We start from the raw sequence: 24,126 nt of genomic DNA on the forward strand, positions 1-24,126 counted from the left end.
TGCAGCCCGGGGGAAACAGAAACTGAGTGTTTGTGGAGAATCTCTGTGATGGGGGGAGGTCAGATCATGGGAAGTAACAAAGAATTGAGTGGGTTTGGGGGTCCCGGAGTGGTTTTGAGCGATGGACCAGCAGATGTGTTACCCCTGAGTGGTTTAGGTCAGTTAAAGAACCAGCAAAGGTTTCAGGGCAGTGGTCACAGCACCAAGGCTGCCAGAGTTCAGAAGTGTTTGGACAGTGCTCTCAAGCACATGGTGTGATTGTTGGGGCTGTCCTGTGCAGGGCCAGGAGCTGGACTCAGTGATCCTTGTGGGTCCCTTCCAATGCAGGATAAACTCTGATAAAAGCAGATACTTTCCCTGGCGCACACTTTCTCCCATTTCATGTTAAATTAAGGAAGTGAGCAACTATACTTCAGATAATTAAGAAATTAATTCTGTAGGAAGGTATCTTACTATGCTGGCAAAAGAATCTTTGCTGCTGCTCAACGCAAATAGTTTTCTTCTCTTTCAACCCCTCAACTTTCTGTATTCTAATCCCGCCTGTACCTTTGCAATATTTTTCTTCTACCAGTTTTGACTATTTTTGGTTGTCACATTTCTGTGTATTATCAAATGTCAGTCCTAGGAGGGGATTTGAAGAATCTTTATTTTAAATGGCTTTTATGATTCTAAGGGAAAACCTTAAGTTTTTAACAATTCCTCTAGAGATTAATACTTTTTTTTAAGGTTGGGGGGGGGGGGCCTTCAGATTTTTGGAAAGTTTTTATATAATAATATGATTGCTTTTGGCCCAGAGGGTTAATAATTTTTAAGATTTTGTATTCTTGCCCACCCAGCATGCCTGAGCTGCAGAGTTCAAGCACTGAACAAATCACATATTCCCTAAGTAGCCCATATCCACCATTGCAGTACAAAACCACCTACCAGTTCAGCTTTTCTTTACACAAGAAATCTAGGAATGTAACTCTGTCCATAGCCCATTTAGGCATGTAATCCTAAATCCTAACAACTCCTGTACTCTTATGAGTCCTCTCTGCTGCTGCTGCTTCAGGGAATATGGGAGGGCTCCAGTGAGACCCAAACCATGCTTTTTAGACCATTTACATGCTCACAAATATTTATTTGAACGTGTTTTTTCTACTACCCCACATCTTCTTTGTAACTTTTCACTGCAATAAAGTCGAGCAATTTTTTTTAAAAAATTAGCAATGTATAGCTCTTATGGGGGGAACTAAAATTAACGTCAGGACCTGCAGCTCTGTGGCTGACACCCACGTCCCCACTCAGGGCCACGGGTCCTGCTCTGTCCCAAAGGGGTGCAATCCTGTCGCAAAGGAGGACAATCCTAACCCAAAGGGGTGCAATCCTGTCCCAAAGTGGGACAATCCTAACCCAAAGCGGGACAATCCCATCCCCTTTACTCCCCAGGCGCAGCGCCGCTCCCCGCCCCGCTCCTCCACGATCCCACAATGCTCCGGGGCGCCGCCGCGGGGCTAGCGGCGCGCGGGCCCCTTCCCTCATTCAAATGAGCTACCGCGGGGTGCGGCGCGGGACCTGTCGGGAGTTGTAGTTCTGCTCCCCCTCCCGGTGCGCGTACGGCCGCTGGTGTGACTCGCTGTCCCGGCATGCCGCGGGGCCGGGCGGAGCGGGGCGGGGCGGGAGCGCGGGCGAGGGAGGTAGAGGGGGCTCGCGCCGCGCACGGGGCCGCTGCCGCCGCCATAGTGGGAGCCGCGGGTGAGTGAGGGGGGCGCGACCGGGAGTGGCAGCGGGACTGGGACCGGCACCGCCCGCGGGCCGGCACACGGCACCGCCACACCCCGCGCTCGCCCCTCGCGGCCCCGTGGCCCAGCCCCATCCCCGCCGCGGGGCGCTGCCGGCTGCCGCGGGCCAGGCTGGGCGGGAGCCGCCGGCCAGAGCCGCCCTGACCTTCCCCGTCTTTGAGGCGCCGGCAGCGCGGTCCCGGAGGGGCGGCGGCGGGAGCCGAGCCATCGCCGCCTGTGCCCGGGAGTGGCGGGCCCCGCATGTGGGTGGGCTGAGGGGGGTGGGCGGCCCCGACCCAGCTCCCCCGGCGGGAGCGAGGGGCCTCGGCAGGGGCGAGCTCGGCCCGCAGGCTCGGGGGGCAGGTCGCTCCGGCGGGGCCGGGGGATGCCGGGGAGGTGCGGGCTGTGCCTCGCTCGCCCCGCCGGCAGCACCGGCGCTGCCGCCGCGACCCTCAGGGGCACCGAGGCTTCTCCTCGGCCTGGTGCTCGTCGGTGCAGGGGATGAACCGGGAGCTGAGAGGAGATGGTTTGTGCGGGGGAGAAGGTGTACTGGGTTTTAATGTTCTCGCTGTTTTCTGTCTTGCCCGAAGGTTGTGAGAGGACTGAAGTTACCTGACATGGTTGAATCACTTTGTCATATTGAACGTGAAAGGTTCATGCTTCTTTGGAGTGAAACTAGCAACTTGCCTGTGCTCAGTGATCTGCTGCAGCCTTATAGTTTTTTGAGTTGTCATTTTTCAGTATAATCTGCAAGAGAACATTTTTTCTTCACTTCTCTGGCTTTTATCACTTTTCAGCTTTGAAAACAATCAAAAACCTGCAAAGATGTGCAGTAGCAAGGAGTGTGTGTTGCATTCTGTTAATGTGAGATAGCTTTTTGAAGGCATTTAAATCCCCAGAAGTCTGTTCTTGTAATTCAAATTGAACTTCCTGTGTGAGGCAGGCTGAAATAATTCAGCTCATTTGAAGTCCATAATTTCCAGTGTAAATATATATTGGAGCTAGATGTCCTGTATAGCAGTTGAATTGGGGGAAGAAAAGCCCAGGTATATGTTTGAGTGGGAATTGGGTGCAGAAACATTGCTTGAAAGTGAATTCTGATTCTTTAATCAGCTGCCATCTCAAGTTAATGCTCTTTTGCTTTCTTGAGAAGTTGTATTCAAGCAGTGATTTCTGTGTTCGTGTGTAGTGTCTTTTAAGTTTTCTTTTAGTAGCAACCAAAAAAGGCATTTCACAGACCTTCACCTGGAAATAGCAAAATTATATAGTGAAATGCCTGATTTCATTTAAAGTCAGGTGATAATTTGGCTCAGTTTTGGACTATTTAACTAATTTCCCACTGGGCCCTTAATTATTCTTTGTCTAAAAGGTTGCAAGTTATTTGTTAGATGGTTTGAAATATATTTGCTTAACATCTGTGTTTGTTCAGGTCTTTAGAAAAATGCAAATGGTAACAACTTTCTGCAGTTCCCTCTGCTGGGATTTCTTTTGTCCCCTTTAGTAAGAGGATCATTTAGCTAGTGAAAGTGTAGAGTATGGTAACTTTAGGAATTGTAATATATTCTGATAGTTGGTAACATTGCCAGTGTAATAATTCTTTTCGTTTTTAAACTCATGGATACTGTGGCAACTTTGGCCATTAAATGTTTTGTTACTGTGTCTATAAGGTAAAGAAAAACTGGGTGTAGCAATTCTCCCCTGTTTTTTTTTTTTTTTTTAAGCTGAGCAGTCCTGCGTTCATTTTGGGGAAAGAAAATGTGGCTTTAGCCTTGCAAAATTGAATTCAGTTTTTGGCTTGCATGAAGAATACTCTGGAAAAAAAGGCTGTTGTGTAGCATTGTGGCTTTTGCTTAACAACAAAACATAATGTCCTCCTCTGCAGTTATGTGTAATATATATCTGTATATTTGAAAATCATCCTGACTGATTCTGTGTGGCTCTCTTGGGTTGTCAGGTTGCAGTTGGGATGAGCATCAAGCTGCAGGCACAGTGAAACCTTTCCCAGGGTCTTCCTCAGGTGTTTTGTGTACCAGTGGCCTTACCTTGCTGACATTTCTAACAAAAAAAGAGATGTACTTCAGGTTGGCATAATTCCCTCATTAATCTGTTTTAACAAAGTTGGAGTGGAGGAATAAAAAGACTAAGAAGGGGAAAGTAAATGTATTTCCCAGAAGGAAATAATCTGGACCTTATCTTCTCCTTTCTCCCTTTCCATCCTTTCACTGTTCACATACCTAGACAATTATTTTTAGCTGTAAGAACATATTTAGTATAATGTAATTTCTTGCACAGAGCAGTCCATGGCAATTACTTGGTGGAGGTCTCTGAAGTCAATGGTTTTTGATTGGCCTTGAGCTGCAGTTTGCAGAGGGTTCTCCTCTATGGATCAGTCATCTGCTGTGGAGATAATTGTGAAAATACGTCAGAGAAACACTTCTTTCCTTCAGTCTCTGAGTGCATAAATTTGTTCCTCAACTGGAAGTTTTACAGGTTTTCAAATGGAGGAAGATTGACTGCTGAATGGGCATTTAGCAGACAGAGATGCATTGTGTTGAAGATAAATGGCTGATGAGGCATGATGCCCTTCAGAAAGTTCCAGTATTTCTGCATCCCTATGTTGCCCTGCTTTCTGCCTGGCCTGGGCTTGTTTAGTCTAGGAAAGGCTTGGGCAGGCTTGATCACAGTCTCCAGTCTCTGTCAGGCCATTATCAGGAGGATGGAGCCAGGCTTTTCTCAGGGTACCTCATGGCAGGGTAGGATACAAGGGGAATAACTGGAACAGATGGGATTGGGGTAGAGCACAGCACAGCTGCCCTCTGGATGAGGGCAGTCAAGCAGTGGAACAGGTTTGTCCTTCTGCTTTGAGCTGGAGGAGGTCCTTTGCAAACCTGCTTTATTCTGTGATAATTTGCATAGTTTCTCTGTTGGGAGTGTATCTTTACTAAAGGAGGATGATCGGTTATCAAGTGGTTCTTGGTGGAGTTGAATAGATGACCTGATTGAAAGAAGATTAACTGGTCCTGTGATGCTGGTTCCATTGTGTTCCTAGAAAGTGCACTCTGGAGACACTCCTGTCTCTGCAAGTTTTAGTGGCAGAAGAAAATCAGTTGAAGGAAAAATAATCTAAACCTGTTGGCTGCTTTACTTTACTTACCAGTCTAAAGACTGCTGACTCTCTAATCTGAATGATCTAAAATATCTGCATGATAGAAATTGCAAGAGTATCAGGAACTGAAAAAGCTGAGAGTGCTTTCATTGTCCTTATTTTCTCCTGTTAATCAGAAGTGGAGGGTGCAGCAAGTGATGGTCTGAATGTTTGCTGTAGGTTCATGTGTGTCACTGGACCAGTAGCACAGATTTCAGGGTGGTGCTGTGCTGTTTTGTTGTACTGATTCTCAAAGTTTCCAGAAAGCAAGCTTGAATTCGATCTTAAGAGGGTTTTACTTTGGTGGTTTATTTATGATGAGATTAGTTGTGGAATAAATGCAGTCATAACTGAATAATAGAAGACAGTTTTCTCCACTAGCATTAGAATGTATTGGTTTTGAGGCTTTTCCTTTTGAAATTCAGTGGGTTTTTTCTTAGTGTTTTGCAGACCAGAAAGAATTTACAGACCTTCTTTGCCCATGGTGGTTCATTGATTCTTTGAATACAGCTTGTTTTTTAAACATGACAATCCCTGGCAGACCACCTCTGTTTTTCTTTAGCAATTTATATTTTACTATTGCTCATGCCAGTTCTTCTTGACTTTTTCAGAAAATGCAGTATTCTTTTAGAATTGCAGACCTACCTTGCTCCAATTCAGAATTGCTTAATTTTTTTAATTGATAGCAGCAAGATTACATGTATCCAGGTCTGAGAATGTGGTAAAGCATAACTTCTGGCTGAAGCTTTTTGTTCTTTCTCCATACTGCTGTGACAGTAGCTCACCTGCTCCAAAATGTCACTGGTGCTTTGTGTTTCACAGAAGGCAATCTCTTTATTAGTCTTGTTTTTCCAAGTTAAAAAAGAAGTGACTTTTCTTCAAGCTACCCCTCTGAGTAGTTCTGGTGGTGCCACATGAACAGAAAGATGGACCTTGTGCTGCAGCAAGCTGACAGAGAATCATGTGAAGGAAGCAGTAGGAGGAGGTTTCATCGAGACCAGTGGCAGACATGAATCTCTTAAGGACTGAGTTCCTCTTAGGAGTTATGGGCAGTGTTGGTGTGCTCATGCTGATCTCGCACCCATAGCTAAGGAAGGAGGGGTGAGTGTAGACAGAGACACCAAAGCTGGGACAAGCAATGGAAAAGAGTCTGTATTTTTGATTTTGTGGATTAAGAAGTCAGCCTGAGGCCACGTGACACTAGCTTTACTCAAGCTCACTCATGGCCCATGTGGAAGCTCTGTTCTCTGCCTTTTGGGTGCAGCTTTCTCTTTGGTGCTGCTGCTCACTGGGTCCTGCAGCTTGTCCTGCTCTTGGTGCAGTCTGCCCAAGTGCCAAAGCAGATATGTGCAAAACAGTGACCAGGGATGCCCTGGTACCTTGAGGGATGAGATGTATAGGGATTGTAGTGAGAGATGTGTAGAGGGATGGAATTTACTCTTTACATGTCCAAGTGCAGCCTGGCAAAGGTATTGGAGAATTTTGTTTTGATGTCTCTGCAAAAGGCCCCTGTGGAGATTCAGTTCACTTCAGCAGTGTCAGCATATACCTGTTGAAGACAGAATTGCTGGACGCAGCTTTTGTGCACTGTATTGGGTTTCTGCTTCAGCACTGACTTGCTGGGTGGTATTTGGGGTGGGGATAAATTCTCTGGTACGAGCAGATTGCAAGAAATAGAGTGAATAATGTGAATTAAGTATTACACTGTGTGCTGGTAGCTCAGCTTTACCCCTGTGCTTTTGTGGAGAAGCTGTTAATGAAATGGACCATGATGTTCTTAAGTGGATGTGAGGAGGTAAGTTTGGTTTGAAGTGACAAAGGCAAGGAAATTAATTAGCTTAAGGAAATTATCTCCTTTTCCATAGGGAATTAAGGTGGAATATCCAGTAATGCACTTATACAATAGTAACTTTCAGCAGGTGCCTTTGAAAGGACAGGTGTGCCACAGTCTTAGGAGCTTTCTAGTTTATTGAAACTTCTTTTATCTGGCATTATATGAAGTGAATATTCTTATTTCTGTAACTCTGGACAGATTTGAGTGAAGCACGGATGGATTTGACTGGATGGCTCTGAAGCACCTCTATGTTGTGTTAGTGTTTGACAGCATCAGAACCTGTGCTTTCCTCATAGGTTTGCAATAGATCTTAAAGCCTTTTATATTATATTTGTCTCATTAAAATACTGTACTGGTAAGTGTACCAATACAGTCTTACATGGGTTGTGTCTCACTGAAAGGGACTGGACTTGACACAGATCATTCCCATCTTGTTCTTTCTTTAGGTACATCTCTAAGCTTCTTACATCTGTAATGACAGGCAGAAAACAGAAAACACAGGACAGCATGGAGGAAAAGGTGACAAATCAGAAAAGGAAAATAAACCTTTCCAGGAAGAATGAGTGCTCAGCAAAACCATATATGAATGGCACAGGAAAGAGAATAAGGTTGTAGCAAACAAAAAAAAATTAGTCAAGGATCATTAATTTCAACCATATTTTTTTAGCTTGTTCTCATTTCTAACAAAATCAACATTATAACTGGTCAAATTTATGCTGTTTTTATTTATTTAATAGTATTTTACTGATCAAAATACAAATACTTTTTTTTAGGAGGAGATAGCAAGCTAACATACTAATTTTTAGATCTAGGAACCGTAATTCTACTTTCCATGTTTCAAATAAGCATTCCTTCATTCCTTGCAGTCTCTAAGGCTTTCTCACAGTTTCAGGATTGAACAGAAGGCATCTGGTGCTTGAGTGAGGCTGTTGTGCCTTGAGGGACTAAATGAGGTGCAGTGCTGGCATGCAGCTTGATCTTGGGTTTGTGTGATGGTGCAGGGAGCTGCTAAGGGTAAATGCACACCTTGTGTGTGGAGAGGTTTAATATGGCAATAGGTGACTTACTTTAGCTTCATAAAAATGAGCTGGTGGTTATTTTGTTGTCCTCAACTTCAGTGTTAGATGTGTGACTGCTGAGCATCAATACTGTCAACTAGATTTGCCCTTAATGTTTAGGAATATCTGATAGTGATGTAACATGATGTGTTGAAAGTTGAAGCTATGTTGATCCATAAAAAGTGATTTTCACCTGTGCTGATTGTTGGCTCCACTGCAGCCATCCAAAACTACACACTTCTAGGTCTGGAATGAAAACTGCAGGCATCAAACTTAAGTTCTACTATTTCTGGTTTCCAAACATGACATGAGTCCTACCTCTCAGCAGGGTGGGCATCACTCAGTTGCCAGGGAGTTGGTGCCATGGTTTTAAGGTGGTTTTTCTTCAGCCTAAAATCCCCTAACACAGCTGAAGTTATTTGATTTCTGCATCAACTCCAGGTTAGGCTGGTATGCAGCAATTATGGATGTGTAATCAATACAACCTTTTCAATAGTAAAGAACTAGGTTTAAGTTGTTTGGGAGGTGAGTGTGTTATTGGTTTGGGGTTTTTTTAATATCTGTTGTACTTGGGTGTTTTTTTAATTTGCGATGTGTTTTCCCAGAGGAGTGACCACACTGGGAAAACTCCTCCAGGCTGAGGTATGTACTGCAAGTATCAGTGGAGTGCTCACGATGGTGACTAACACCAGATTGTAGATCTCTTTGGAGCAGTTGAAACAATAGTTCAAGACTTTGAATTTTCATGTTAGTGTGCAGGCTTGGTGAGTTTGATGTTGACTATACTGCCTAGGTGTCTGGTTGTGAAATAAGGATGTTTAAAGCTATGATAGCAGTTGTCCTTGGTAGTTGAATTTACCACCCTGAAAACACAGATGCTACCTGCTGTCAGACCATTGATCTGATAAAAGAGATTTCCTCTTCTCTAAGTCTGGCCAAATTTGTGTGACCTTAAAACTTCCAACCTAGAGTCTGAACCTGTTTCAGTTCCCATTTGTATGAGTAAAGGTCAGACAGCCAAAGGCCTAAAATATGAAAAGAGCATTCTTGTCCAGCTGTGAACAGAAATCTGGGCCTGGGAGTACCCTCTGTGGAGATCTTGGGGGAATATGTGTTTTGCTTCTCTTAGGAATTTGTCAAGTCTTATACAGGTGTGTGAGTAATTGACAGCTAAAGAAAGCCAAAATAACTATTATTGTCCTGTGTCCTAAAACAGAATTTCATGTCTTTCCAGGCTTGAAGTGCAATTTAAACCTGTAACTCCAAGGTTCCTGGACAGGGAGTGCAAAGAGGGACTAGTGGCTGACAGATCTAGATGTTAAGCAAGTATAGTTTGCTTGAAGTGAACTCAGGTCTTAAAATATAATGTAGTGGGGTTTGAGTACAGCATTTTTGTGTTTTGAATTTCAGCACAATTCTTCAGACTTTCAGAGAGAGATCAGGATAAATGAAAATGAATTTGTGTTCTTGAAAAATGTAGTCTTGTGATAAAGCCATCAGTTTGGGCCTGTCTAGACTGCTGTGCATGCTCTGTGCTTAATCCCTCTGGAATAGAGCGACTTGTGTTCAGAAGTGTGGGATGCCTTCAGCACCTTCACTAGGAACAGCAGATTCTCACCACTATTAAAAATCATGGTTTGTATCTTAAAGTTATTACTGGTTCAAAGATAGAGTCGACTTCAGCCTCGTTGACAGAAGAGGATGGGTAGTAAGCTTGTGTTAAACAATGAGCTAGTGAATTAATTCTTATGTGCCATTGACAGGACACTCTTAGAATGGCCTGTGGATGGTGAAATACCTAAGGAGCTAAATACATGAAACGTGTAAGCCACTTGCAAACAATCCATGTTAACAGGTCAGTTGTTTACAGTATATGAGATCAAGTTGAAACAGCAAGCATTTGCCAGCTTGTTTAGGTGGTGTAACTTCTGAAATATCTGAAGACAGGGTGCTAACACTCAGTTTTGTTCTTGTTCTCCACTTCTGTACATGAGATGTGACCTCACACTGAAATAGCACTACTAATCAAATCTATAATTATAAATTAAGCCATTCAGTATACAAGACTTTTATTTGCAAGTCTGGGGGTACAGAGGTGAGTTTGTGCTACTTATCCCAAAGAAAAATTCAGGCCAGTTGAGAGGATCTGTGTTTCTCCATGCTAATACTCGAGCCAGGTGTTAACACTTATTCCTGTGATCTTTCTGATTATTCTGTGTGTTTTGTTTTATAGTCACTGGCTCTGGTTGAGGATTCAGAATGGGAGACAAGCCTATTTGGGAGCAGATTGGATCCAGCTTTGTACAACATTATTACCAGCTTTTTGATGCAGACAGGACTCAGTTAGGAGCAATATACGTAAGTATCCACAGAAAGGGAGCTGGGGTTCTGTCCTGTTGTTTGTCTGGGATTCCCTGTTTTGATGCGTGAGAATACACAGGGTGGGCTAATGGGCTTTATCCTGACTCCAAAATGGCAGTCAGTGCAATCACACTCACTTTTATTTACTGCTTTCTTTTGCTGCTTCCTTTCTGGTTTGAGCTTTGTTTGCCTTACAGGCAGTCAAACTCACAAAAGCCCTGTTTAGCTGTAGGCAGTGATTTTTTTTTTTTTGAGGGGTTTGATGATAATCCTGTGATTAATTGCACTGTTAAAGCAAACATTCTAGTTTTAGTTTGCCATTAATTTACAGGCATGGATTTGCTTGGATCCCTCTTGAAGTGGGATGTAATTTAAGTTCTACCCTGTGTTTAGCAGTTCTTGCAGGTGTTTCTTCGACCTCGTGCTATATTAATCCTCTGAACATTAAAATATATTTACAGTTTTAAATCCAGTTTAAACATGTAGAATAACATGTTAAGTGAATGTAAATTTAGTTTAAATTTCTTCAACTATTAGTTTTTGATTTTTGCTTCTTGTTTGGGGTGAAGTAGATTTGGATGCCAGAATTAAAAAACTATAGCTAACAAACCAAAGGAACATCAGCTTTTAGTTTTGGGGGAAGATTCCTCCAGAGCATACAACATACTTTGTGTATGGAGCTGACTGCTGATGGTGAAGAATGCTGCTGGGTGGCTGAGGAGATCTAGCAAGACGTTCAAGGCTGACAAGACTTCTAGCAGTGTATCCTGTTTTTCTGGCTGATTTTTCATCTGCTGGATGAGCTGTGTGAAGTTTTAGGAAGCTCTTGGGGATTTAAATTCTCAACAACCTCCTTACATCTTCTTTACCTTAGCTCCTGCCCTCTGACACCCCTCTTTATACCTCAGCAATATCCAGCAGCACTGATACCATTTGCTCTTAGGATTGTTGTGTATTTGCTACCTGCCAGATTGTTAGTTTACTTTGCTCAGGAAGCTGTTTACAGAGCCTAGAGAGGAAGAAAACCAAGCAGTTTGTGTTCTAACCATAGCTCTAAATAAGGAGGCTCTTAGTAGTTTATATTTTGTTACCAAAATACATTCAGTCCTTAAAATGGTGGTAAGCACAATCTAATTTAAATTCCTGGAGACAGGGCATTCCACACAGTGAACTCCTGGCCCTTTTTTCACTCTTAGGGTCTTTCTGCCTTCCATCATCAATGAAGAGTTCTGTGCACATGTAATTGGGAACACTATTATGCAGGTCACTGATGTGTGTTGTTTGGTGGAGTTCCTGAACTGTGGAGACTGGGACCACCCTGTTTTGCATGGCTGAAATGTACCAAGATCACAATTTGTCTAAATTTGGGGAGATTCTGTAGAAATGGGCTTTTAATGATAAGCTTTTTCCCTTCAAGGACCCTGGGGTAGCAAACAAATTTTACAGCATGCAGGAATGCAGCAGGGAGCTCTTAGATTTGGTTTGCATTTGTGTATCACTACTTCCACAACAAGATTCAGTTTATCTTTAGTGATGTAATCCAAGTCAATTAAGACTTTTGTCACCTATTCCAGGTAGGGATCTGATCAGTCACTTTTGGATTGCTTGAGTTAGGTGAGTTGGAGCATACCCTGGTGTAACCCATGTTGTCAGTTTTCTTCATATGTTTTTCCACATGCTTGACTTTGTCTGTAGAATTTTTAAATTTTTTTTATCCTTTAGATTTTCTTCTGAAATCTAACTTTTATTCAAAGGCAGGAACTCTTTTTGCTGGTAGACTTATAATAATAATGAAATTTAGTCTACTTAATTTTTTAGTTGATTGTTCCAAACTTCTTCAGTTGATTTTCTGGTTTCTTTCTATGTCCCTTTTCAAAGGTAGAGTCTGAGGATTTATGCTAAATAAACAAAGTCTCTTACCAGGATTGCTGAAGGGTTACCTAAGTTGATGACATTTTTCTTTTTCCCCCAGATTGATGCATCATGCCTTACGTGGGAAGGACAGCAGTTCCAGGGCAAAGCAGCCATTGTTGAAAAACTCACTGTAAGTCTGTAATCCTTACTGGATGTTTTGGGAAACAGTTATGAAGATTAGCAGATAATTGCTTCTGAAAATTTGAGTTAGACTTAAGGAGTTCAAAAATCTTGAACTCGTGCTTCCAGCTTAGATCTTCAAGAAATGTTATGAATTACTGCTGTGTAGTGGGTTATTCCACTGACGGCTCTAATGGTGGAATATTAATTGACTCCATAGTTTGCAAGGTTATTTTGTGACTGCAATTGTATTTGACATTATTGATTTATTTTTTTTAAAAGGTCTAATGCATAAGCTGCCTCTGATCTAGAGGAGTGAAAGGTGCCTTTGCTCTTTTAAGGCATGCCAAGGAAGAAGCAATAGCAAACCTGTTACTTGGATCTGTCTGTGATAAAGGCTAGACACATTACAGCAAGGAACAGCTTGTTTTCTGATACGTAAACTGCAAATAAGTTCTATAGTGGAGAAGCTGACTTATCCTCAATCAGATTTGTCAGCAGTTCAGATACGAGCAGGTATGGTTCAGGACTTTGAAACATGTATTTGCTCTTCAGCAAGTGAGAGGACACTGGAATTCCATGTTCATTCAGTTAAACTAAAATAATTTCTATCTTCTTGAGTAAATCCATGCTTCTGTTATAAAACTGGGGGTGCTTGCAAGCTGTCATGAGACTAGAAAGTTTGTTTCTCTTGCAAGATATGCAGAGGACGTGCTTTTTAGGTCACCAGACAGTCTGCTCTGAGTATGGTATTTCAGACATTTTTATTACACACTGAGAAGAAAAATAATTGTAACTTGACACTTAGCTTATTGCACAGCTACTGCTCCTGTGTTTTGAAATTGCTTCTTTCACTGAAGACATCTTTAACTGTAAAAACTGAGGTTTGCCCTCAGGTCTGTGCTTCAGGTACCTGTGTTGCCTTTGAGAAAGCTGCACATCTCATAAACAGCAGCAACTGCTTGCTTGTAGGTGAGGAGATTCCCAGGCTCCAGGGTTGCTTGTTTCTGTACTCAGTGTTCTTTAGACTTTTGGGCTTGCAGCCACTTAGATACCCAACCAGCCAAGCATTTGCTTGGCCACAGTGTCTGATTGCTGCCTTGGATTCAGCCCAGTGCAGATCCAGCCCCTTTCCCACTACTCATCTTTACCTTCCCTGTCTCTGGTGCAAGGTGGACTTTTTGGATTTATGTGCCTGCTGCAGTCATAATTGGTGAGTGAACACACAGTACTCTGCTTTAGGGGAATTTTTTCTGGCTTGTATCCATCTGTTTTCAAGTAAGGAGGAAATGCACTGAAGTTACTGTGCCCTTCCACCACCGTGGCTCGTTATGGGCTGTATCAGCTTACAGTGACTCTAATGTTGTTCAGCATTCCTCTGTCAGCACTGAGCTGCCCGGGCTCCCTTTGCTGTGTCAGCTTCATATGCTCACCTACTCTGCTTTTGGAGCTGCTTAGTCAATTCAGCACATCCCTGAAAGTTTGACACTGAAATTCTTTCGCACTTCTGCGGTCTTGCATCCTTCAGTGCCTGGCTGGTGAACTGATGTAAGCACAGAGGTGGCATTTTCTTTTAGATCAGTTTCTTTGCTGTGTGACAGCAGTGGCATGGCACCTTTTCCATCTGCTAATATAGTAGGGCAAGGTTGTATGGGCAATGCTCTTCAGGCCTGGCACATCTGTACCTTGTTACAGTGTGGGAGTTGACACTTGTTCCTTCTGTCCTAATTGGTGCTGGACTTGTTTCACAGAGTGCCTGTGCTAATTAGCGGCAGCCTGATTTACACTGAGTATTTTGAGATAAAAATTAAATAGTTCTGTTTAAGTATACTGGACCAAGAAGGAAGCTGAGACAGATATTTTTGCTTTCAGCAGTGAGTTTATGCTAGCTACTCAGCTTTATTTTTGCCTAATTTCTCTTACCTGACTTCAAGGAGATTCCATAATTTTCATAAAGAAAGACCATTTTGTAGTGAAGGATCATTTCTAATGTCAGATGATGGTAAAAAAACTTGCTGGTTATGTGGCTCCATGCTTTTTAGACACTTTTATTGTACTTTTCATACCACAAAATCCTTCAGTCCAGTACAGATGGATGTCTATAAGCAGCTATCCTTCTGAGGTAGCCTCTGCCTATCCTAAAAATCTGATCTTTTCTGTCGCCTACATTCCTACTAGGCTAGCCAGCTATTTGGGGTCCTTTCCTCTGAAGAGGACTGTCATAAATTCTCAGGGGTTGGAAAAGATGTCCAAGATAGAGTCCAAGCTTTTGACTGAACACCACCTTGTTAACTGAACCATGGGACTTAAGTGCAGTGTCCAGTTGTTTCTTGAACACTTCCAGGGATGCTGACTCCACCACTTCCCTGGGCAGCCCATTCCAATGCTTAACCTTTTTAGTCAAGAAATTCTTCCTGATGTCCAACCTGAACCTCCTCTGATGCAGCTTGATGTCATGTCTTCTTGTCCTGTGGAAACAAATACTTGAAAAGGCCACTGTCTTACCCAGCCTTGTCTTTGGTTCTTTGTCACCATTTTGCAGAGCTCTTGATTCCAAGACCTTTCCTTCCTCCCTGGACACAGTTGTATTCATTCCTCTTCATCCCTCTGCCTTTTCAAGAGAATCTTTTTTGCAGGGCTTGTGCTGAGATGGGACTAGGCTTTGGAGTACCCTTTTGTCAAAGGAGCTTTCCAGCCTATGCTCGTGCAGGCTGTGTGGGCATTTTTGCACATTCAGGTTCTGGATGGTTACCCTGAAAAAACAGTCTGCTGGTCATTCAGAAAAGAAGGCTCTGGATTTGTCTTGTTACTAAATGTCTATTCCATATTACAAAGCAGTCAGTTCACTTTGCACTTCCACTTGGTTGGGATTGCACTCCCAGCCAAGAGGAAGCACTGCAGGCTGTGTTCTTGAATAGTGTCCCTCTAATTAGAGGGCTGCTCACTACACTTCATTTGCTTCCTCAGGTCCTGATCCTTCCACAGTGTGTTCTCTATTATCTAGGGAAGTCAGCTTCCTGGAATTCTTCCTTGAGCATTAGGCTTGTAGAGCCAAGACTGTACCTCATATCCGTTACTGCAGGACTCGTGTCTCTACCTAGGCCTTCTAGGAGGTCTTTGAGGCTCCTTCCACTAGAGTGAAATGCAGAACTTGAAGTATGCATTTGGATCTGTTTCAACCTGTTTCCAAATCAGGGAAATGCAGCAAAGGCATCCAACTGCCACCTGAATGGCCACATGCTGCCATCCTGTGCAGTTCTTGGTCTTTAAGTATCTCCCACATGGTCACCCAGAGCTCCATCCATGCTGAACTGCTACTAAAGCACCTAGCAGTAATGCTTTTGGGAGAACAGTCCCAAAATTGCATTTCTCAGATATTTCACGTTCACTGCTTGGAATTGTCCATGTTGGAATGTGAATGTGGTCTAAGTTGAAAGACAGGAATTACTCTCTACTCCCTGGTGTTTCTCAAGAATTCCTTGTAGACATATCTCCAGACATACTGACATTGACTACCTGAGTGTTAAGGGAATTAAAAAGGGGAAGGGTAGATATGTGGATTTCAAATCTTGAGGACTTCTTCACTTTTCCATTCATAGCCACTTTAACAAAGAAGCAAATTCAGACTTGTTTGGTAAACCTCAAGTATTAGATGATAAAATCTTTTAACACTGTTCAGAGCAGAGGTTTATTCCTTCATTGTAAGAGCTTTGAGCTTACAGATGATCTGAAGCTTTTCAGGCAGTGCAATTAGAGTAGGAAAAGGTACCATTTACTGTGTATTGTGACATTATTTCCTCTTTTGGTGCTTGAAAAACATACCTGTTAAAATTTACCCCCTATGAGTAGTGCCCACATTTGCAATAGTTCTCTGTGCAGTACTGTCACAATAGTATAACACTTCATAATGTTGGATTTGCTCAATCTTTGTTTTGTAAGATAAATAATTCAATTACTGTACACTTCCTTACTTTGGTTTCTTTTCATTGCAGAGCCTCCCTTTCCAAAAAATACAACACAGCATCACAGCACAAGACCACCAACCTACACCTGATAGCTGTATACTCAGTATGGTAGTGGGACAGCTTAAGGTAAACTCTTTCCATTATAGGTTAATGGGTGCTTATGTCTTTAGAATCCTTTTGCAGGATTCTAAATAATCTGATTTCTGAATATATTTAAATGCTGTCTTGGGTGGGGAAGGAGCAGGGGTAAGCTTGCATTGGGATATTGTTCCTCTGCTGTTCAAGACTGTCAAGAAGTGCTCCTTCCTTCAGACACCTAGTGCTAGGTAAACCACCTGTAATTTGACAGTCACGTTCTGCCAAACAAAGTATTGTGGATTTTATTGTGCAGACGAATATCATGTGGGTTCTAGAGGCATCAGTATTTCTCTTACCCTGATGCAGTAAGGTTTTGGTGTCCTCTGTTGCATTTAAAAGCATTGTCACCATGTTCTTAGACAACTTAAGCACATCTAGTTTAACATCCTCCTTGATGCAGTGTTTGCATTGAGCTCTGATTTAGCAGACTTCATTTTGTTAACTGATCACCCTTCAGTGAGTCCATACTTTTTCTTCACTGTTGTAGGACACAAGAATGCAATCCTGGTGTTAGTACAGTCCAGTACCTCTGTTATCAAAAGTGGTTCAGCAATGGGAACATTGCCTCTGAGATCAGTCACTTACTGTTGAAACAGCTGCTTCTTGTGAAGAATCAGATGATTTTTCAGGCTTAGTACCATATTGCTCTGTGAGTGATACTAGTGAACTGTGTAAACTTACCCACTCTGTCAATATAACAGGGCCACATACTTGTAAATTAATGAAGCTGTTTATGAATGAAAGACATTGTCCTGGAATTTGCAAAAAATACTCTGTAAAGTCAGCTGCAGGCAGAACTTGCTCGCAGTGGGTGGTGTTAGTTTAAAAAATGTGAAATTATGTAGCAGTAGTTAAAAGTTATCAGAGTTCCTTTGGTCCAGCCATGCTGTGAAGTCAGGCCTCTGATGCCATCCAATCTTTAGAGTTACCTGCACCCGCTGTGTTTTAAGATAACTGTTTAGATTTCTTTTTCCTGCTAACTTGATGGCACCTATAGTATCAAAGCATTCAGACTTCCACTGACACTGTTTGCTAAGCAGACGTAGGACTGAATGCTTGAATCTGCTTACTAAGCTTTTCTCTTTGTTTTTGAGAAGAGCAGTGCCCAGTGTAATGCATCCACTGCTAACCCTAACATAGGCAGCTTTGGCTCTCATAAAAGTTGCTCCTGCTTCCTAGCTGCGAGTTGGATTCCAGCTTTTTTGTTGCTCAGTCCCACCTGCACACACTCCATGTAAAAGCAGCCACACGTGACCATGAAAATCACTGAAGTAAAGGACAGACATGCTGACCTCTTCAGCCTTGCTCTTGGGTGTGCACAAAATTCTGTGATGTGATGAAGACCTTTTGACTCAATGTCTTGGGACAGTGGTATCTGCACCTGGTTTTGCACAGTCTTTTTTTAAGGTTATTGCATAATTATCAAGCAGATCACAGCTTGCAACAGTGGTTGTATTGGATCCTGTGGGAAGATACCAAGTTCTAAAAGATTCTGTAAAGCTATTGGGTTTTCTTAAACCATAATTCATTAATATGGAGGGACTGTAAATGCAGTCTGGGAGCTTCCCATGAATACCATGACTTGGAGTAGTATTTTTTGATGTATTTTTTTTTAAATATTTTTTAATTTCAGCTAGGAATTACTCAGTATAATTTGTGAATCATATGTTAGAGCATCCACGTACTGGGTAAATGTAAGCCTGCTGTTGTGATCAAATCCAACTTGCTTGTGAATTTTTAGTAGGTGAGGAAATGTTTTTCCACTCTTCACTTTTATGTGTCTCAAACCTTAGCTTTAAAAATCACATCTTCATCCCTGGGAATGCTGCTTTTCACAGAACAAGTGTCCAGAAAGTCAAAGTCAACTTACAACTTTACCTTCATGCTTCTGCCCTGTGTGATATTTATAGAGGTGGAGAAATGAAATATCAGGAACAGTCTGTGGCATGAATGAACCTGGCTGTCATATGTAGTGAGTGCTTTTTTTCTCATGCCAATTCACACATGTTCATAGCCATTTTACTGCATCTCAGTGCTGCTCTGTGTACAATACACTAACTGAGAACAAGAACTGGGTGCAAGGTCGTGCATTTAACAAGTGGCTCACATGTAGCTCCACTTGAGCAGGGAACACTATAACAGGCAAACATGGAGCTGTGTACTCACTGTTATTTAAAGCTGCCTTAGTGGTGTGGCTGTTCAGCCTGCATATGTTGTTCTTGAGGAAAGCTGTAAGAAAATTCTGCACAAGGAAGGGCACTTCCAAGACCACCAGTATCATGTAATGTACCAGTATGAGCTATAAATTTTTTTTTAAAAACCCCTTTTGCAGCAGAATAATTACTTGCACTGAGGGATCTGGGCACAACAGCTGCTTTGAGAAGATGGTGCAGAGTTAACAGAGCATCTAAATAGGTGAATGTCATTAGCAGGGATCTAACTCACTGGCTAAAGCAGTGCAGTAATTGCTTTCAAAGATCCTCTTAAATGGATGTTGATAGGTTTTAATGTTTGGGTGGGGCTATCCTTTTGTAGAGGTATAATAAATATACATCCACTTATTCTAAGCATATTGGTTTTTATTGCTGTTCATTGTCTGAGTGCTGCTTGCTTGCTTCAACTAGGAGGAGTAAGCATCAGTTTAAGCCTTTAGGAGTGAATTCCTTTTGGTGTGGCCCTGCTTTGCCAGTGTTCATCCAGAATGTCACCCAGTATCTTCAGTGTGCTTCACCTACTAATGTATTTCTCCTGTCATGCTCAGGCAGATGATGACCAAGTTCTAGGCTTCCACCAAACCTTTTTGTTGAAAAATTTTCAAGGTGCCTGGGTATGCACCAACGAAGTCTTCAGGCTAGCCCTCCACAACGTTTAACCCTCTGCCTTACCTGTCTTCCAGTCCTCGCTGTCCTGGTTGAGTAAGGAGTGCTCTCTTCTCACCCTTCTGTCCCTTGAGCTTGGCTGAGAAGCATGGCTGTGGCTTGTGTGTTCTCAGAGCCATGTGGCAGATCTATGGCTCTCCCCAGAGTGTGATTCTTGAACTGACTGATGCAGAATTAATTGTGAATAACTAATTGTTATGCGGTGTTTCCTAGTCTTAAAAGGAAAAGGAAATTTGCAATTAAAATCACTGGATATTTTTGTAATGCATGCTGAACACTTAAAGCATTGCTTAAAGCCTGTTAAATAAGGCTTAATATGTGGAAGAACCTGCAGTCTCGAGTAATTAGCCATTCCTTTGAGGTAAGGGTTTGTTGCAGCCCTGCAGTTCAATCAATCAGCTGCTGGGGCTGCCGGTGATGAAGTAAAAACCTCTCTGACCAGGCAAGAGGAGAAAATCTGTGTAGCTAAACCTGAAATGCAAAGCAGTGTTGCATCTCAAACTCTGTCATGACTCAGTGCTCTGTGAGCTGAGGACTTCCTTTTGAGCCTGCAGGTCAGAAAGGATGTAGAAAAATTGAAAGGTCAAAAAGCTGCCAAGATTGTGGGCAATGAAGAGCTTGTGGAACTGGGAGAGAAGGTGGCTAAGGGCAATCTGCTTGAAATGACAGTGTAAAGTAACTGAGTACTTCCAACAACCTGAAAGCAAACTCTTCTCAGTGATGCCAGACAGTGTAACAAGGGACAGTGGCTAGAAACCATAACTTGGAAGGTACACATGGGACACGAGGGAAAATTTTCATGGGAAGACTGAAACCCTGGGAAGTGGTGCCTGGACACCTTGTGAAATACCTGTTCTGTGAGAATTTGCTCACACTCAGATGCAGTGAAAGATGTCCCTGCCCAGGACAGGAGGATTGGATTAGATGATTTCTAAAGGTGCCTTCTTTGGACCTTTTCCATCTGTGGACCAACCCAGCCTGTTCTGTGGTTCTGTGATGCAGAGCTGCTGTAGTCTGTGCTCATGCTGAGCAAAAGGCTGGCCTGGAAATCAGAGGATTCTTCCAGTCTGATTCTGGGACTTCTTTAATTTTTAATTCAATGATGTCATAGAAGAAGTTGAACTGCACAAAGGAAAGTTTTATAGGAAGACTGAAGCCCCTTGTTTTTCAAGCCTGGGCTCACATCTGGAATGCAATTCCTGATTTGGACATGCCTGAGTTTGGAGTGAAAAATAAGGATAGAGAATTTCAGTGGAGTTATCTGAGCTGTAATGAAGATCTAAACTAAAAGGGGATAGGATTAGTCTGTGTTTTCTGGGGCATCTTGAGTCACTGAACTGTGAGCCTTTGCTATGTGCTAATATTGCATAGTCAAAATTTGGGCATGGACTATAAAGTATATACTTCACCTTGAATATAGTCTAGGATTTTCCTTGTTTTTCAAATATACTGTTCCTCTATGCTATGAAGGGATAACATGAAAGGAATAAAGAAAATAATGTGTGACTTCATTGTGGGAATTTGGTCTGTACCACACCAAGTGTTTTGGGGGAGAATTCCCTTTTAGTCTTTCATGTGTCCAGCCCTGAATTTCTTAAGAAAGGAGGAAATTCTCCTTAACCCAAAGCATCAAGAGCTGCAGTGTTCTTATCAGAGCCTACCTAGGCTTCTTAGAAATCAAGGAGACCCACACTAAAACTTCTCTGACAATGGTATTTTTTTTCTTAGAGGTATATTTTAAAGTGTACTCATGTCAGTAATGACATGCTCAAATTTAGTGTGAAAAGTTTTTCTGCAACTTGTAATAGATGCCTCAGTGATCTGCAACAAGGAGGACAACTGAGAGTTGAGAACCTGCCATCTCCCAAGCAGTGGTGAGGCTCTCCTGGGATGGGTTACATTGGATACCCAGGAGAAGCTGGAAAAGGCACAGACCCACAGCTTCAGTGCACAGGCCACCTCTACAGCACAGATTTGTGAGCCTCTCTTCTGGACAAGTGTAGTAGGGATAATACTTCCTTTGAAATAATTGCCACAACTGCTGTCATATGTGCTAATGTATGAGATGGACAGCTGGCCTAACCCAGCAGAACTGCTTGTGTTCACACTGGGCTCCTTCCTAGGGAGCCTCTGCCTCATGCAAAGCAGGTGTGCATTGAGGGACAAGCTGCCCTGTTTGTCTGCTGGACAGTAACTGCGGGCACTTGTCTTGCTTTGAGGATTTTTCTCTCATTCAGTCATGTATTGAACACTGACTTGCTCATATTCATGGCCTTACTTGTTGCCTTCTTAATTTCTGGCTGTAGTAGTTTCGTCATTCACTTTCTTCTTCATGGTTTTACAGTTGTCTTCCCTGTTTTGCCCATTCTCATTATGTTTTTGCAAGCAGAAGAGTTGTACTTAATTTACTTTCTTCAGTAGGAAATTGTCCTGTAGCTGGATCATTTTTCTTGTCCTTTTATGACTTGATTGTAGCATTTCATTTTTTTAACTTTTAAGAAATGCATGCAGGATTTGGTATGTGGGTGTTCTTTGCCTATTTATGCATTTACTTATTTCTGGGTTTTGGTTTTTTGTTCTTCCCTAACAACTGCTAACCCTGTGCTTGCCTTGATAGCTTTAGAGCTCTCAGCTGTATCTATCTAAATAAATATCATTATTCCAGTATCACTTTCATGAGGGGCCAGTCTAGGGCCCACTTTGGTTGACCTTTGTGAATTAGTGTACACTTAGTCAAACTGCACTTCACGTACACCACTTAACTTCCCAGGCAGTCGTTGCTGTGAAATCCTTGCAGTGGTTTTTGGATCTGAATGCTTCCTTTCCATGCATCTGATGCCACGAGTGTTCTGGCAGACTTGCTGTTCTTTGATATACCTGATGACCTTTGCAAGTTGGTCCTCAAAACTGACTTGTTTCACAGTCCATGAATATTACTTTCTTCAAGTTTCTTTTTTGTTTATTCTGTAGTGCTTTGCTCTTCAGACTTTCCACTTGTTCTCGGTGAACAGCAGCAGAGCATTGCCAATGAACATTCAGTACTTTGACAGCTTTTTTCATGAACTGCTCTGGCTGCTGCTTTTTGGGGCTCCTTTTTATAAGTCTCCCCCTTTTCTGAAGCTGAATAGCCATGTGTTGAAAAAATAAAGCTTAAAATCCTCCAAAAATGCTGAATTGAACACACTACAGCCATCATCAGAAGATTGTTTTGTAGTCGATCCTGTGTGCTGTTCAGATTAAATCCTGTTGTGTGATTTCCAACTGATTGTTTTGGGAATAATATGTTATTTTGAGGATTTAATTCCTGCACAATGTCTCTGAGAAGGTGGGTAAATAAACATTAGATGGGATTACTAGTCTCCCTCTAATACTATGTGGTAATATTGTAAATACCCAGACATATTGTCAGAGGCAGGAGTGGAGGCACTGCTGCAGCCTTTGCTTTTACTTAGAACACATTATCCCAGCTGTAGTGAATGCTCTGCTCCCTTCCAGCTGGATAGTGGAAGTGGGAAGTACTGTGGTTCTGGCCAGCTGCACCTGCTCTGGCAAGGCTTTCAAAGCCCAGATCACCTGGATCATCCAGGCAACATGTTGACACCAACTTCTACAGAAACTCCCTTCTGCCATCAACCCCAAAGTGCAGCAGCTAAACATTGAACCACTTCCTTTTAAGCTTGATTCCTGGGTAAGGGATCTGTGATTCTGCATTAAGGCAGGCATGTTCCATCAGTGTGGTGAATGACATGTCACTAAGTCTTCTACAAAACCCCAACTTCATATGCCATTGCAGGATTTCCATGTCTCTGGGCCCTCAGAAACAGACCCTCTTCAAAGCCCCTCAGACTGGACCCTCTGGTGGTATTGGCGTCTCCTGGGGTACTACACATCTTACAGCATGTAATGTCACTGTTAATGTTAGCTTGAAGTTGTCTCATCATGAGTTTTGGAATAAGTTTCTCAAAAAATGAGTGTTTTGAACCTTTTCCCCCCCTCTCTTTCTACAGGCTGATGAAGATCCTATCATGGGATTCCACCAGATATTTCTATTAAAGAACATCAACGATGCCTGGGTTTGCACCAATGACATGTTCAGGCTAGCACTGCACAACTTCGGCTGAGCTGCTCATCCCGAGGCACCCGGGCTTTTTTTTTTCCTTTTTTTTTTTCCCCTTTTTTTCCCCCCTGCCCCGTATTCCTCCTCTCCTCTTAACTGGTATTATCCACACTCACGGAACATTCCAAATATCATACACAAACCTGCAGCACTGCAGAGCGTGAGCAAGCAAGACTTGTGACCTGCCCTTCTGCTGAGTTTACATTGTCACTAGATGAGTTTCTTGTGCATGATGTTTGGAAGTTAGACTTAGCTGCATTTGATAAGAGAAATTTGTGTTGTACCAGCATGCCTCGGAAAGAATTTATAATGCAAAAGGTTGTTGTTTATGTACTGACAAGATGCTCTATAACCCAAAGAAATGAAAGAACAGCAGCCTGTACAGCCCAGTTATTGATTTGTTCAGATGTTTCAATGCTACATTACACAATAATAAAACAGAGATTTTCTTAAAAGTTTAAATTATTTTTATGCGTTGGCTGTGGAGTGTGTGATAGTGCTTGCTGGGGGGTAGATTGTCTGGTGGGGAAATGCTTGCAGAGCTGGACCTCGAACCGAACGATTCCTGACAGTTTTAGCAGTGAGTGCAGGGCAGATCTGCCTTCCTCCCTACACCTTTTCCTCTCCTCAGCAGCTTTCATAACGGAGCCTTCTGACTCAGTTTTTAACATTGACAGCTTACTTCTCCCCTGCTGTATTTTACCAATGCAAATTCCCCACAAAATACGAGAGGATGACAACAATGATGGTAGCTGTAGTCAGGCTCCGTGCCCTCTCAAAGCCGAACACGACGCCTGTTTCTCCACAGGCAAACACGGAGGGTGGGTCCCGTGCC

At 42.6% G+C, this 24,126-nt stretch overlaps 1 protein-coding gene across 1 annotated transcript; it reads left to right on the forward strand.

Annotated features, from left to right (window-relative positions):
* The first annotated feature begins 1,668 nt into the window (after positions 1 to 1,668).
* NUTF2 (nuclear transport factor 2) lies at positions 1,669 to 23,747 on the forward strand. Its single transcript, XM_062500067.1, has 5 exons — positions 1,669 to 1,734; positions 10,031 to 10,155; positions 12,131 to 12,202; positions 16,185 to 16,283; positions 23,182 to 23,747. The coding sequence occupies exons 2-5, from the start codon at positions 10,057 to 10,059 to the stop codon at positions 23,293 to 23,295; spliced, it is 384 nt and encodes a 127-aa protein (XP_062356051.1). The 5' UTR covers positions 1,669 to 1,734; positions 10,031 to 10,056; the 3' UTR covers positions 23,296 to 23,747.
* Positions 23,748 to 24,126: the final 379 nt, after the last annotated feature.

Source organism: Cinclus cinclus, chromosome 11 (assembly GCF_963662255.1).
Source record: "Cinclus cinclus chromosome 11, bCinCin1.1, whole genome shotgun sequence".
NCBI classification, from domain to species: domain Eukaryota; kingdom Metazoa; phylum Chordata; class Aves; order Passeriformes; family Cinclidae; genus Cinclus; species Cinclus cinclus.

What these genes read in the sequence shown, in the direction of transcription:
- NUTF2 (XM_062500067.1), top strand. Translation starts at nt 10,057, where the DNA reads ATGGGAGACAAGCCTATTTGGGAGCAGATTGGATCCAGCTTTGTACAA. An exon ending in CTCAGTTAGGAGCAATATAC is followed by an intron (nt 10,156 to 12,130) that starts GTAAGTATCCAC and finishes TTTTTCCCCCAG; the next exon opens with ATTGATGCATCATGCCTTAC. An exon ending in CCATTGTTGAAAAACTCACT is followed by an intron (nt 12,203 to 16,184) that starts GTAAGTCTGTAA and finishes TTTTCATTGCAG; the next exon opens with AGCCTCCCTTTCCAAAAAAT.